A 14005-nucleotide genomic window follows, 5' to 3' on the forward strand; every position below is an offset into this window, starting at 1 on the left:
ACATTTTTTTTATCGCGCGATAAATGATAGATTATCGCGCGATAAATGGAAATTATCGCGCGATAAATGAAAAATTATCGCGCGATAATTTTTATTATTATCGCGCGATAATTTCATTATCGCACGATAATATTTATTATTATCGCGCGATAATATTTATCATTATCGCGCGATAATATTTATTATCGCGCGATAATTTATCATTTATCACGTGATAAATGGAAACTTGTCAGGTCACGTAATCGGCTGTCATGCATGTTGTTTCCGTGGACGACAATGACTGCCACAGTTGAGGAGCTATGTTTTGAGGTCGATAGTTCGTTTTATTCATGTAAAAAGATCATTTAGCAGTACGTTGCAATACTACGACACATAGCTCTTTGAATCAGTATAGTAAACCTTGATTTTGCGAAGTCCGAGCGCGTGGAAATTTTTTATTATTTATTTATATTTTGTGATGACTTTTTGATAATTGCATGAGTTACACAGTCACGGTTGTTACACTAAAACCTTGAAATAAACTTTCATCAGTTTGCTCATCTTCCAGTCTATACTATATGCCCTCTAAATTTCATTGTCATTGCTCAAATATTCTGGAAGTTACGGAGGTGAAAGGGGCGGAATTCGCTTTACTCCGCGGTCTGAAAATATTAAAAAAAAGCTCGGGCCGAATAAGGTCAAATTACTTCGTGCACACGAGTAGTTACACAATGCTCATAGGCTTTTAAAGTATCCTCTATTTCGCACAGAAATGTAAACACAGTAACTTTGACACATATGTCACCAGAACTGTCGGTCCTCTTTTGCCAGAAAGGCCCTCGCACACAAAGAGAGGGTGGTATTAGGGACACATGAGGCTAGCTTTTCGGGTGTAATTCATTCCCCTTCAAAAAAACATCATACAAGAACTGAACCAACTGTTGTCGATGAGATAAACGAGATCCACGAAAAGGTTACGGGCTTCTAGAGCAGTTGAAGGCACTTGCAACTGTTGCTCTTACATAATTATATCAATCAGTTCTCTGCATTCCTCCAAACAATTTGTGGGGCTTGTTCAGTCGCAGCATTCACCATCAATCACATCAGTGTCATCTAGGTCAACTTCTGTCCGGTAATCCGTTGCATTTGTCCATGCAGGAACAGTATTGGTTATCGCCAAATGCACCAGCGATTAAGAATTGACTACAGTCTTGTTGTCCAGAAGGAGACGGTACGAGTCATAATTAAAGAATTGGATCCTGCTGGCGAACAGTCACGATCATAATGTGTTTTTTGTTTGGAGGAATGCAGAGAATTGATTGATTTAATATTTGATAGGATATTTGAGCAATGGCAATAGGCTGAAAGATGAGAAAACTGATGAAAGTTTATTTCAAGGTTTTAGTGTAACACAACCGTGACAGTGTAAGTCATGCAATCATCAAAAAGTTATCACAAAATATAAATAAATAATACAAAATTTCCACGGGCTCGGATTTTGCAAAATCAAGGTTTGCTATACTGATTCAAAGAGCTATGTGTCGTAGTATTGCCACGTACTGCTAAATGATCTTTTTACATGAATAAAACGAACTATTGACCTCAAAACATAGCTCCTCAACTGTGGCAGTCATTGTCGTCCACGGAAACAACATGCATGAAAGCCGATTACGTGACCTGACAAGTTTCCATTTATCACGTGATAAATGGTAAATTATCGCGCGATAATAATAAATATTATCGCGCGATAATAATAAATATTATCGCGTGATACTAATAAAAATTATCGCGCGATAATTTCCATTTATCGCGCGATAATTGCCATTTATCGCGCGACAGTTTCCATTTATCGCGCGATAGTTTCCATTTATCGCGCGATAATGTCCATTTATCGTGCGATAATCTTCATTTATCGCGCGATAATTTTTCATTTATCGCGCGATAATTTCCATTTATAGCGCGATCATTTCCATTTATCGCGCGATAATCTATCATTTATCGTGCGATATAAAAAAATGTGTCATGTCCCCTATGGGCCACCGTAGATATCCACGCGGCTGCGTACATGCGTGACCATTTTAAATTTCGTGAACAATTTTTGTCATAAAATCCATCGTTTACCGCGTAACGTCTACCGTGTACCGTTTATCGTTTATCGTCTATCGTCTGCTATCTGCCGTCTGCCGTCTATCGTCTCGGTTTTTGTATTTCATGTCCTGAAAGTATTACCTCTTCATTTCTTCTTCCACGTCGATAAAAAATGCCATAGTGCATCCGCACATGAATTCAAGACTATTTATTGGCTTAGCCATTATGGTATATGAGCCAATATACCATAATCTAATATCTGTACATTGTAAAATGCGGTTTCTTCTTACAAAATAAAGTCGAGAAGATTTGTCCAATATCTAGGGAGCGTTCTTTTCTTTTTTTTTAATAAAACAGTTATTCCACTCGCGCTTGTTGGATATGAGATGATTATAGCCAACCCGACGCTACGTTCCTCGTTGGCTATCTATCATCTCATATCCAACGCACGCTCGTGGAATAATTGTTAAATACTCAGTTCTGCTACATAACTTCCCCTCCAGGAAAATGAATGCCAAGTTACAACATAGTATCACTATGCAACCTCACCTAGATGTTTAATGAATAGGAAAGCAGATTTTGAAGCTATTTACCCAGCGCTGCTCTTTGTAACACAATAATATTTGCCTTTGCTCCCTCTACTAACTATGGTATTCCGCAGAATCAAAGAGGCTATTCACATAAGACTTAATCCTAACGACATCAACGGGGACAGAGCAATAGGGGTGGCAAATGGTAAATGCGAGACTTTGCGAGATGGCGAGACTAGCGTTTTTCGTTGCGAGCCCGAGACAGTTTTACTTTTTAGAATGCGAGACCGAGACTTCAAAGTGTTTTGAGTGCGAGCGCGAGACGTTCGGACTCTTAAATTGCGAGCCCCAGATTTGGTTGAGAGCTATGAGAATGAGCTAAAATGAGCTTGTACAAAAGTCTCACAATGGATCATTTTGTTGTAAACCGTTGTACGAAACATCAGATCTGAAAATCTGTCAACAGTCAATAAATTCTATTTTTTTTCCTGGCTATGACCTAATTTCCGGTCATGAGATTGCGCCTGGTGGTTTCCCTTTGAGATTTTTTGACTGACGCGCTGTCACTTACAATTCCAGCTGTCAGGAAGTCGTTAAAAAGAACGCGCGCCCATGTTTGAACTCAGTTGAGGTGGAAGCGTTCAAAACAATGGAGGAAACCGAAAAGGGAATAAGGTCTTTTTCTTCTTATCCGAAGCGAAAGCACGAATCACGTAAGTACTCTATAAATGTTGGTATTTATGAATGTGCCGACAATTCGCTGTTTGTCTACCAGTAAAACTTCAATCCCGGCCTCGCGAAAACAACGACGCCACACTTGGCCAGTCAAGTCCCGCGATCCTATTACTGTAAGCTACTATGGCTAGCTATGAAAGATCTAGGCCGCAAGTCGCACTGATGGTGGTTTTACATGTGATTGTTTGGATTGGCTTTATGGTTGGGTTTCAGGTGACGTCACAAGCTTTGCTGAAGTTAGTGTCCGCCATGTTGGTGTCCCTCGGGTGTCAAATATATGAATAATTAGTCGATTTCTATAGTGAAGCCCTCTCTCTTATCGCCGTATTATTTCGCCAACTACATGAATATCCAGGAAGAAAAAAGCGATAAAAGTATCTGGCATTCATCTTAAGGTATCCCAGTGCTCTCTGAGTATGCCGAAAGCTTGGAGAGTTGGAAGGAAAGATGTTTGCAAAAGATCTCGGTCATTGGGGTTGACCCTGCAAGCATACCAGCCGAGAAGTTCAGTCCAAAATGCTTGCCTCCTGTGGAAGTGTCGGACTTGCTGAGTTACCTCGTTCTTGAGACCAGCTTCTACACCAAGAAGCAGTTCAAGGCGTTCAAGAGTCTAGAGGCGTTTAATCAAATGGTGTCGGGATTTGTAACCTCAGTTGTAGGCAAAGTAATCGCCGGCAAGTATGCCGTGAGAGCACGAGTTTGGCATTGACAGCATATGAATGATCCTTTAGTGAACATTTGGGTCATTTCCGTAAACGATGGGACTATTTTGTCAGCCCATTGCTTGGGATGCAAAGCTGGACTGGCTGAGTCATGCTCACATATCGCGAGTGTTTTATTTATGTTAGAGGCAACTACTAGAATTCATGGCAAGGTCGCTGGATGTCACGAAAACTCAGACACCGAAAACTCAGGTCCCTTGAAGTGTTCTCCAAGCTTCCGAAGTGCTCCATAATTCGATAGTGCATAGCATAAAGCATGAACCAATTTTTTTATAATATAACCGGTGGAATAATGCAACAAATCCGACGCGAAAGACGAACAACAATATCAAGAGTGATTCTTCAGTGAGGCGAATCGTCACGGCGCTGATGCCGAGTCTTCTTTCGCGTTGTTTTTCTCTTTCTGCCTCATTTAAGAACTCTTGCCCAAGGGTCGCAAAATTGTCTTCGTTTTGGGACTGGTAGGCCGAGTCTCTGTTTGTATCCATTATTATCGTGAAATATTTAAGAATTTTAACAGAGCGACAACAAGGATCTGTGCGACGAAGTACAAAAAGGTAAACAAACGTCCCTTTCGGCTCGTCAAAATCACGCCACATTTTAATACTTTGGTGTTGAAGCGAGCGCATTTGATCCCGTTAACTGTGAATGAAAAGTTCAAAATTAACGAGAAAAATGGAGGAAATCTAAGCTAAATGAAGTCTTGTGTCACTCTAAAATGTTTTAATACTCAACCATCGGACGATTTTGCGAAACGTGCAACTTGCGGCCTTGCTTTTTGCTGCTTCAGTTGGATGAAGACCCAAAAGGTCAAAATACACGAGGGATTACAAGGAGTGATCATGAGTCGAGTTTATCTCTTGAATTTTCGAGGAGTCTGAGTTTTCGGGGTGTGAGTTTTCGTGACACCCCAAGCTTACTTGCACTCAGGTAAAATGCTCATGGATTTTGCCGACATAGGTAAATGAAGTGCCGTATGCGAAGGCTAAAGACATCGATTTCTCATTGGCTAAGAAGCTCAAAGAAAAGCTCGACCAAAAAATCGAGGACCTACAACAGCCGCAAGCCTCGAACAATACAACAACTTCTAGTTCCTCCTGTTCTTCCCCTTGATTTGTGATGATCTTAGGTATAGCGCATTAGATCATATATATAATGAATTTTGCGCTATAGAAATAATAAAATTATTAAATTATTATAAGAAAAAATCCTTAGTCTTTATGCCTTCCACTTTTGCTCGAACAGCCAACAATAATGCATAAAACCATCCCTTCTTTCTCACATGAACGCTTCGTTAGATACGGTTTGTTTACGCTCGAGGGACACCAAGATGGCGGATAGTAACCGTTGCTAAGGTATTGGTCACGTGGGTGAAACCCAAGGATAGAGATATATAATTGGTTTGGTTCTTCAGACGACGAAGGACTTCAAAATAATCCGATTAACATAAACCATCCAGAACAAAATTCACAACACAGCTCCTTTATAAAACTATATTTGATTTTAAGAATCTGACAGCTAGACAAGAGAGTCGAAATCAGAAAGAGGCTAGATGATTTTGGCTTGAACTAAATTAACCTGAACACATTTCAAAATTGCTATTTACTTAAAATTAAAACAAACAAACAAACAAATTAAGAATACTGGTGTTCGTAATGCTGCTTTCTTTATCAGGAATATGATGATACTAATAACAACTTATGAAGGTGTTGTCTGATCGTCCGGGTGAGTGTAGTCCTGAGAAGGACTGTTGTCGGAGGTAGTGACTGACGTTTCGACAACCTGTGCGGAAGTCATCATCAGAGTCAAGTGAATGATTGTTGTCAGTAAAAAGTGAATGATTGTTGTCAGTAGAACTACTGACAACAATCATTCACTTGACTCTGATGATGACTTCCGCACAGGTTGTCGAAACGTCAGTCACTGCCTCCGACAACAGTCCTTCTCACGACTACACTCGCCCGGACGATCAGACTACACCTTCACATGTTACCCCCGGGTTCAAACCATTTACTGCAATAACAACTTACATAAAACTTTACGTCGCGTCATTAGCTTACACAAGGCAACATGGGGTGCACACCGAAATCGAACCTCATAAACCCTATTATAGCCGCAGGAAGTTTCTATGTAGAGGACGGTCAAAGCATTTCTCAAGACCAAATGACCGTCTCGCAAACTGGTACTCTATTGTGAACATGGGAGAGTGACCTCGCCTTGACTCTAACGCTTTTGTGACTTAAGCTCCTAACCATCAATAATCATTTGGGCGCTCGTCCAGGTTTCTCAGAATAAATTAATCGTTCTTAATATCACTATGGAAAACCAACCAAGTTGTTCAAAAGCGAAACGGAAATAAAACAAACACGTTTAATCCAGCACGGTAAACAGTGAACTCACGGTAAACAACAACGACCACCAAACAAATTTCCACTCGATAAACTCGAAAAATTTTCAACTCCTCTCCAAGAAACATGCACGCCAAAAATAAAAAGGTCCGCGTTATTTGCTTACGATATTTCAACCTACGTAATCCTATAACGCGCACACGCGAGTCTTCTTAACACAGGTAATACGAGATAATGTAATTTCAACCAAATTGGATAATTTTCCATGGGCTTTTGGCACCAATAACTTTTACAGTTAGGTAGGGGGGATGGTTGTTACTAAACCTTACCCACACCCACTCTAACACTTTAGTAAAAGTTTAAAGAAAGGCCTTAGTAGAAGCCATATCAAAGTCGGCGTTGACCGACAGGAGTTATTTTTGGGGAATCAAGCTCTGATGTTGTTCAAAGACAGAAATTTCGAGGTAAAACCTTGTCATGCGGCTCAGAGGGTTCTTCGATCTTATCACTCGCGTGAGGATTAAAAGAGACAATCGGATATAGATACATATCTAAAGAGTTCGAAAACCTCATCTTAAAATTTAACAACGACATTTATTTAAGGAAAACAGTTTAAGGAATGGACATCACGATGTGACGATCAAACACAGTAAATTTATTTTGAGAGAGAAACACTGAGAAAGCCTCAACTATAATTAACAACTGGTTCATGCTTTAGCGTGCACTATCGAGTTATGGAGCACGTGGGAAGTTTGGAGAGCACGAAAGAAGCGTAACAGTTGCCCGAGGCAATAGCCGAGGGCAACTTTAGCTTCTTGAGTGCTCTCCAAACTTCCCACGTGCTCCATAACTCGATAGTGCACAGCTAAAGCATGAACCAATTGTTTTAGAACATAGCCGGACAACAATATCAGTTGAAGCGAATCATGACGGCGCTGATGCCGAGTCTCCTTTTCCTTTGTTTTTCTCTTTTTTTGCCTCATTTAAGAACTCTAGCCTAAGGGAAAGGGTCGAAACATTGTCTTCGTTTTCGGTCTAGTAGGCCGAGTTTCTGTTTGTATCCATTATTATCGCGAAATGTATTATTTTTCCCCGCGCTAACAATGGCCGCTCGCGCGAAAAAAAAAAAAAAAAAATTCTGGCGAAGTCGGATTTGCTGACGCTATCAGCGTGCACTATCGTGATTTTGAGCACGCTTCGTATAATGAATTTGATTGCGCGACTCTGCTAGCTATGTTCTAATAAGCCATAAAATTCCATTACATTATATGTCGGTTCGACATTGCCAGTTGTTTTTAAGCCTCCCACTCATAAACTTTAGACCCGGATAAATCATATGTTTGCTAGCGTCGACAACAAGGAATAAATTACGGAGTTTGTCTTTTTTTTTTTTTTTTTTTTTTCAACTTGTGTTCGTCATTAGAATGGAATATGGTTTTCCCCTGAAACACTATCTTTAAACTATTACAAATCTATATCTTTTAATGCTTTGCATTTAACTTCGGCATATTGCAATATCTCATGCCTAACAGAGTTAATGTTAAACAACAACAAACATATGAAACATATGTGTGAACTGCGGTTATGAGACGTATATGAGAACGATCCTGACAAAGCGAACGATACTTCAATCTTAATACTTTAAGAACATTTAAACCAATTTTGTAGCAAATATTTAGAAAACATGGCCAACATGTGAGAATACTATGCATTTCCGCTATTAAATCAGAAAAGTTCCTTCTTCCCTCTTACTAATTAGGGCTTTCAAAGTTCTATCTTGAATCATGAGCGAACAACAAACTATCGTAGTATCCATATCAGTAAAAAGTTTTTAATTCTTGCATGTATGACGGTGAAAAACGTCATTTGAAAAGTTCATGCTGCCGAAGAAGCGGTCTAGAGGAAGGCCGAGTCTGCCCAGCTCGGCAAAGGTTATTCGACTTCGAGAGTCTGTGTATGATTTATGGAGGGCAAGGAAAACAGCCTTGGGTTTCGGTAACACTACAGACAGTGCTTTTGCAGAAATGTTATTGCAATGTTCCTACAATGGAACTTGAGACTCCGGGGAGATTTTTGAGAAGTGAGATAATTATTTGACTGATTTTTTACTTGAGATCTTGAGATATGTATGTAAAGGATATCATTTGTACAAGTCATTATTGTGTAATTGATATGCGTAAAGTAAATCCGTTTTGGCCATTATTGGTTATTTGTTTATATTTTATTTAGTGTTGAAGCCGAACAATTGCCTTCAACATCACGTAAGCTTTGTACAAGTTTTATACACGGACTCGATTTATGATTTTTCAGTCTCAAATATTTAGCTGCAAATTTGTTTACTGTGTTCTTCACCAAATCTTTGTTTTTGTTTTTAATAGTGTTTGTGAATGACTACCACGGTTCGCCATTTAGCAATAGCACGATTCCAAAACAAAAACAAACGACTGCAAAGGATTTCGGATGGAAATGGGTCTTTAATGACTAGAGAAACAATTTATCATACATCTTCAGCCAACAGAGTTACAACGAAAGCTAAACTACTGCTCGTAGTCTAAATATGATAATCAACCACAAAATTCCCAACCATGCTGATAACGTTAAACATAATCCTAAAACAATCTAAGTCATCTGTCAATTTACGAGTTTGCTCACAGAGCACTTTGATTTTTCATTGGTTATCAGCTGACCCAAACAAATAAAGAAAATTTGATTGCATGACAGATGTCAGTCATTTTTGAGTCGCGTTGTCACTCTTAAAAGAGCTGACTCGCCCTTCCATGATCAGCGAGTGACTCATCCACGGGGTAAGTTTCTTAGACTTATTTCACAGGTTTCCCCAATGATCCACAAGCTGTGTTATAAAACCACTATCTCATTTTTCATTTCATTTCACTTTCATTACCTCGTTTATGGTGATTTAAGGCCCCTTCCCCGTTATTCTTGTTTCATGTCGAGGATTTAAATCTAATTCCCAGGTATTAGTTTATATGGGTTTATGTTGTTGCATGTATCCATTTGTTCTTCGATGACCTCATCGAAGAACAAAGAAGAACAAATTTTTAATTTAGCCAGAGATGGTCAAACGGCAGAGAGAATTTATTTCCTTTCAAGTACTTATTTCTATCGCTCCTATCTATGCGTGCGGTTTAACTGTTAATACATTACCTATATGCATGAACTATGATTGTAAGTTGAGTAGAGTGGAAAAACCGGAACTCCTGAAGGATAAAAGCAAGAGAGGATCCAATCCAAAAGATTGAGCAATTCATCACCAGACTAATTGGTGAGTTATGACATAGCAGAGAGTTCTCTGGGTAAACGGTGAAGGCCTTAGTGGAAAAAATACCTATAGCCGCTAGACGTGACATAGTCTAAGGAAGTTTTTTTTTTTTTTTTTACCTCAGCTTTGTTTAAGATAAACAAACGCGTCTATCAATGATCGGTCCTGTAACACGGCTAATTGCAAGCCTTTCATTCCATAACATATTTCAATTACAGCGCTTTTACGAAAAAAAAAAAAAAAAAAAAGCTTTAAACGTCACCCAAAAATGTGTTCAGGTACTTGAAGTTGTATACATTTGTAATAAGATTAATTTTAGAGCATTTTTTACCTTACGATTAAAAAGCCAGTCTAGTCGACTTTACAATAAAAGTCACGTTCGTTAAATATCGATCCCACATTCTTCCCTATAAGAAGTTCTAAAATAACACGTCTCAAAATAAGAATTTGTTGACACTCGTTGAGTTGTTCTTCTCGTTGCCACTTTGCACTGTCTCTTAAAACAAATGTTATTGAATTGTTTCTTCGGAAACGAGTTTAGTCCCTCTCGGAGGACAACGAGGTTGAAGATTTGTTTCTAGCCCACATCAATCATTGCTAGAAATCTATCGATCTGTTGGTAATGATTCTGATCACCGTAATTTGCAAGAGATAGAATTTTATCGCCGGAATTTTAGGCCCGGGTCAAACGTCGAATTTCACACATGCCGAACTTTATGCGAGAGTTAAATGCGTGTGAAGTGCGGCATTTGAGTCAATAAAATTCGACTGTTTTAAATTAAGTGCGACTTTTGCCGTATCTGCGACTAAAGCAGTCGAAGGTTCGACTTAGGTGCGACTTTTGATTCAAACTTCGCATCTCACAGGTGCCTAACTTAATGCATGAATCTAATAGGAAATTATCATGATTCCTTTATCGCCCACAACTCGCCAGGAATTCTGTGAATGCCATGCGCCAAAAAGCCAAAACAGCACAAAAAAATGGTGGGAGACGAAGGAATTTGTAGTTGTTGCTTTGCAAAGACAAAATACAGTTGGTTGACGTGCTGTAATTACTTTTGTATGAGATGTTCGGTTATTGAAAACGAAGAGGGCACTCCTGGGTTGAAAGTAGGAAAATCTGTGGCATATTGTGGATGATGTTTCACTGAAATGATGGAACGTGAATAAGCAAAAACAAACAGCAAAACAAAAGCATCAGTAAAGCAATTAAGAAAACGCTCAATAAACATCTTCCTCTAGCAAATAAGTAGTGCGCCTGGGAATGTTGACAGCGAACAGAGTTAAGTTCGACGTTTAACTCAAATGTCGTATTTGACCATTTCAGTCGACTAAATTAGGAGTTAAGTTCGGCACATGTGAGATCCGACGTTTGAACTGCCAGCACGTCTTATTGAACAATATGCTGTCATTAAGTTAATTGTTTTTCCCTATTTGCCAATTTGCGCTGCCTCGTTAACAAATATTGGTCAGGATTATTCTTCAATCAACGAGTTTAATCCAACCCAGAGGGTAAAAGAGGGTAAAGGTTAATATCTGACCCATATCGCTTACTTTTATCCATCTATTGATGATTCTGTCTCGCACTTTTAAATAGATTCTTACTATATTACGCGTCCCTTGCATGTGATACTGACTTTTGTCCGAAATTTGAAAGACAAGGGTGAAACATTGTTATTGATAACCAATCCATACGATATATTATGTCCTCAGCACCTCGTACTGAAAAGCATACTTTCAGTTTTATCAGGTGAGGGTAGATCATAATGACTTGTTGAATGGCCGCGTAAGTGAATAAGTCAAAGACATCGCGGTTGAGGTTTCATTTCAAAGACTAGGTTTACACTAGAGGAGAGTTTTCCGGATTCGTAAATGTTTCCGGATTCATCAATTTTGGAGTATTTGGATTCGTAGACGTTTACACTGAAAGGATATTCGGATTCCTGACCGTTTACACACAACGACAACTCCGGGAACATTCGAAATGGAATGGTTACCAAGCCCAGTGTTGTTTCGTCGTTCGAGCGACAAAGTGAAAATGCCTCCCCCGAAAAAGGCTAGAGAAGATCCAGATGCCACTGAGGCAAATTTGAGTTGGACAGATGCCAAGCAGTCTACGTCGTCGGCGATTAAGTGTGGCTGACGTTAAACTTCCTTGCAATAATAATTTGCGTTTCTTCAGAAATACTGCGGAACACATGATAGAATTTATCGCCTGAACCTGCAACAAGGTTAGGCAACCGGAGACCGCCAGCAATGTTAGCACCAGATACATTTTGGTTTCACCGCAAACCCAAAAGATTGCAGGTGGAAATAATGTCCGGATTCGAGAAAAAAAGCGGTTACACGACAAACTTTCCGGATTCAAAAGTTATCGGATTCAAAGTTCCCACTTTAAATTCCGGATTCAAAATCTCCGAAGACACGACCAAACCGGGAAGTTTTTATTTCGGATTCGTCCGCTTTCGTGTAAACGGCAGAATGAATACGGTACTAAAACGTTTCGGATTCATCACGAATCCGGAACAATTTCCTCTAGTGTAAACCTAGTCAAAGACGAGCGATTTTGATGCCTCGTAAACAATCCTGCCGATGAAAAATAAGATTTCTACAGCTGACCAACTTATGCTTAAATTAGTAATAATTTTGTAATAGGAAATGGCTTCTTTCTAGAACTTGGTTTTTAAAATATGTTCTGAAGACTTGGACAAAAAAAATTGCAGACTTGACGTTTTGATGAGATTGTCACAAAACAACACCCATTAGATGTGACTTAAATTATATACACGACCTTTTGGTGTTTTGATAAGATTGTCACAAAACAACACCCATTAGATGTCCTGTATGTGACTTAAATCACAGAAGACCTTTAGGTGTCTGCAATGACACAAAATTGAACGGATTGTATGAAGCTCGCCATCTTGAGACGATCAATCGAAGAACAGCAACACCTCGTTTTCACCAGTATGCTGATTCTTAGTTTGCATGCACGAAGCCCATTTAGTTGTATATGGGAAAGAACGCAACAGCGCTGTCCCACACTTTTTTCTAGAACTTATATCGTTGTCTTCAATTTTCGTCTCTACTTATTGACACAATTCTTCGCATGTTTTTTGCTTACGTCTCTGATATACAGAAATAGCAATTATTGATGATCAAGCTTCGATGCATGCCCGTGCAGAAAGAAATGATCCAAAAATACGCTTTTGTGATACCTTCTTTTCAGGTTTTTAATTTACGTTCGACGAAGTGTCATCATGGGAAACACCCTTTGGCCAGAACACGTTTCCAGATTTTTCCTACTGAATTTTTCCTACGGTCTCTTGAATCTTCCTCAAGCCACTAGCAAGACGTGTAACACTCGAACTGGTTGGTAATTAGTAACATTTCTGACTTTAGCAGAAAATTATTGTTCAGTGTTGTTCATTGCACTCAAGAACGGTTATCATATAGTAGTATGGTTTGTCTGTGCTTAACGATGCGGACAGCGTTGAAATAGATTGTAACGTTGCTGTTGCATAGTACAAGTCTCCCTTAGGCGAGAAGGTCTACGAACGAGGATCAGCTTTGATCCGTTTGCTCCTCGCTGCAGTGATTGGTTGATCACTATCGTCGCTGTTTCTGTAGATCATAATGTCCTTACCACCTGATTAATTGATAAACTTACAGCAATGCGATCGAAAATAGCGATAAATAGGATGAAATTTTTTTATATCTGGTATTGTTTAAATTAAAAAAATTTCCTTTTTTCTCAGAATTGTTGAGATCATGCATTTTATTTCCTTTCCCTCTGCTCCAGTTATACCTGAAATTAAAATCTCGTCCAGCCCACCTAACCACACACTTGCTATTGGGGCAGCCCTTAATATGACCTGCATAGCGTGGCCAAGGAATGGCGACCAACTATTTCCCAGGAGATGGATCAAATATATTCAGTGGTATGATCGTCAGGGTAGACCAACTGGAGCCAAATGCCTACAGGGTACACCAAGAGTGCTAAAACTACACTGTACATTAATGCTCAAGTCGATAGCTTCTGAACAATTTGGAAACTACACTTGTGAGGCAGAAAATGATTATTTGGGATATTGCAGGAAAAAAACGGTCGAAATTGTTTTACACGGTAAGTAGCAAATCAGGAAAATCCTGTTTTAATACGAATCTTAACCGGATATCTTAGGCAATACTTTCTGTGACTATAACTTTGGCCAAAAATCGTATAAAAGCAACCTTCCCAGTGTTGTTTCCGACATAAAGCTCCATGATATTTTTTATTGATTATTCATAATATCAAGCCCAAAGCCGTCTTTTCATCTCTAAGAC

General features: G+C 39.2%; 1 protein-coding gene across 1 annotated transcript in view; it reads left to right on the forward strand.

The window, feature by feature from the left end:
* Window positions 1-9137: 9137 nt before the first annotated feature.
* The window catches only part of LOC111342347 (roundabout homolog 3), a 10629-nt gene continuing 5761 nt past the window's right edge, over window positions 9138-14005 (forward strand). The window contains exons 1-4 of the mRNA XM_088756633.1: window positions 9138-9206; window positions 11396-11432; window positions 12909-13051; window positions 13482-13805. Of these exons, the coding sequence (XP_088612759.1) occupies window positions 12940-13051; window positions 13482-13805 (436 nt within the window). The 5' untranslated portion in view covers window positions 9138-9206; window positions 11396-11432; window positions 12909-12939. The remainder of the gene's footprint in view (window positions 9207-11395; window positions 11433-12908; window positions 13052-13481; window positions 13806-14005) is intronic.

The sequence above is a fragment of the Stylophora pistillata genome, chromosome 1 (genome assembly GCF_964205215.1).
Source record: "Stylophora pistillata chromosome 1, jaStyPist1.2, whole genome shotgun sequence".
Classification (NCBI taxonomy): domain Eukaryota; kingdom Metazoa; phylum Cnidaria; class Anthozoa; order Scleractinia; family Pocilloporidae; genus Stylophora; species Stylophora pistillata.